General features: G+C 44.1%; 1 protein-coding gene across 1 annotated transcript; it reads right to left on the bottom strand.

Moving 5' to 3' along the window:
* Positions 1–226: 226 nt before the first annotated feature.
* SARC_10217 (hypothetical protein) lies at positions 227–2612 on the bottom strand (the record flags this gene model as incomplete). The annotated part of the gene is made up of 3 exons (XM_014295750.1): positions 227–325; positions 1126–1328; positions 2439–2612. The coding sequence occupies 2 exons, from the start codon at positions 2610–2612 to the stop codon at positions 1161–1163; spliced, it is 342 nt and encodes a 113-aa protein (XP_014151225.1). The 3' UTR covers positions 227–325; positions 1126–1160.
* Between the last annotated feature and the right edge of the window lie 56 nt (positions 2613–2668).

A 2668-nucleotide genomic window follows, 5' to 3' on the forward strand; every position in this document is an offset into this window, starting at 1 on the left:
GTTCGCACACACGCAGACACGGACACACACACGTATCAAACAAATGACATCATAAGCGTAAGCTAGACCTCCACTCCACTGTACAGTCAAAATCACACATACGTACGCACACACGGACACATACACACACAAACACACGCACACACATACACACACACACATACACACGTACCGAATGATATCTCGGGCTTAGGATAAGGATTGGCCACGTCTTCGAGTAGGGAGACAGCCGATGATCTGGCATCCAATTGCCCCACCTCAGTGGCGCTTGGAGCGAACAGCTTGAGCCGTCCAACCGTCTTCACAGAACTCGATCGATGACGTCCTGGGGTGTAGTGTGAGAGAGAAGCATGAAAAGCCCAAGATGTATGAGAGGCTAGAAGGTAGTGTGTAGTGTGAGATGGAACCATGAAAACCCAAGATGTATGAGAGGCGACAAGGTAGTGTGAGATAGATGTCTGAGGGGAGAGAAGGTGGTTAGAGTGGTGTAGAGCGTGTGCTGTACAACTACAGTAATATCACCCACACGAGGTATAACATTCATTGGTTTACCACCACCATTCTACACCGTTGAAACCGAGGACACCTATAACAGTACACGTGTACACAGCTACACCCACATAAGCCACCCATATGTACTAGCGTAACAAACGTTCGAGATGTGCGGTACAACTAGATCTCGTTTAGCCGAGTAATACTGGCGACAGCCTTTCCGTCGAGTCTGTCAGAAATAGACTGCAGGGCGCTGCTTTAAAATGAAATAAAAAAGAAAGAAGAAAAAAACAATACTCACCCCTACGATCACAAATAGAGGCAATTTTACAACGTCACGTGATAAGCGGTTGGTACACCTTTCCTTATTCGGTCCACAAGTCAATCGCTCACTGGCGTAGCTCGATGGTGTTGTGGCTCTCTCTTGGCAGAAGTTCGGTACAAGATGTACACAGCCACACTCTCACGTGGTTCAAGCGCTACACTTGTTATATATGAATACGTATTTGTATCTACCTACATCGGCAATACACACGCATACCCACAAGATACAGGATCTAAATACGTACTGTACATACCAACATTGGCAATACACCCACACACCCACCCAAGATCCACGATCTAAATACGTACCAGGTACGTATAGCTTCTGAGACTTGGTGTACGAGTCAAACTCGCCATAGCCCCACAATTGGGTCGTCACCGCCCTCGCGCGGAATGTTCGTCAGCTTGTAGGTAGCTACCTCTAGGGCCACAGACAGCAGAGAAGCCATCTTGGCCCCATTGTCACCCTTGAGACAGGTGAAGTATGTGCCTGGGTTGTCGTGGTACACGGTCTGACGGGTGGATGGAAGGAGAGATGGGGTGTAGAGAACTCTCAATAATCGTCGGCGGATATATATAAAGACCTATGTATACATACACAGATACACTTACAGACACAGACACACATACACACACAATATATAGATATATATATATATGTGTGTGTGTGTGTGTGTGTGTGTTTGTGTATGTGTGAACAGTTGTAGTGGCAAAATCAAATGCTACCTCCTTTGCCCTTTATGTCTGCACCACACTGGTACGCAAACACAGTGGGTGGATTGGATGGAGGACTGTTGTAGTGCAAGTAGAATCAGAATATATAACTTTGCATTGTATGTGCCCTTCTCCTATTACTAAGCCTTGCGAAGCGCATAGTTAGCAAAACGTTTAAACCGGTTGTGTAGGTATACCACATGTACGATATGCTAACGACAATAGTAGTACGTGTATGTATGCCACATGTACGATATGCTAACGACAACAACAGTACGTGTATGTATAACGCATTGTATAGAACGAGAGTGACGAGTGCAGCCGTACCATATATTAAACAGCACCACTTTAGATGCGAGTTGAGTGGCAGTGTACACAATCCGTGAGACAAATGTACCTCTACGCGCAATAGGAGAAAAGCAGAAACAACCTAGGAAATAAACAAGACTACACACATACACACTGCAGAGACATCAATTAAAAGGACTATACACATACATACTATAAACTTACACACTATACACAAACATACCATACACATACATATTGCAGATGTATATGATCATGAATGTTACACATACATACTGCAGAGGTATCAATTAAAAGGACTATACACATATATACTATAAACTTACATACGAAACACATACATACTGCAGATGTATGATCATGAATGTTCAGTTAGGTATTTGCACATATGCCAATATGTTTTTAGGGTTTAAATACTTCGAGTACACAAGCTCTTCTTATTCGTTAAGGCATCTGTGAACGTAATTTAGCACAAAATCGGAACAAGCACAAACTCAGTACAAGCACAAACACGTACACATCCACACACGTACACAACTGTACACATCCACACACGTACACGTACACCTACGTATGCAGGGGCAGGTGAACAACCTCACCTTAGGGCAATGCAAGGACCAGTCCGTCATGTAGTTGTAGTTGTCTTCGTTCTCGATCGCTCGCACCACCATCACCACCCCATTGTAGTTACGAGGCGTGTAGCTGGATGTGTGCGGAATGCAAATGAGAATTGAGTCTAAGAGATTCTCACAGAATGTATTGTTAGTGAACATTCTTCCTATATGCAGTGTTAGTCGAGGCGTAGTAGTAGACCCTATTCCTATATATA

Source organism: Sphaeroforma arctica, assembly GCF_001186125.1.
Source record: "Sphaeroforma arctica JP610 unplaced genomic scaffold supercont1.1173, whole genome shotgun sequence".
Classification (NCBI taxonomy): domain Eukaryota; class Ichthyosporea; order Ichthyophonida; genus Sphaeroforma; species Sphaeroforma arctica.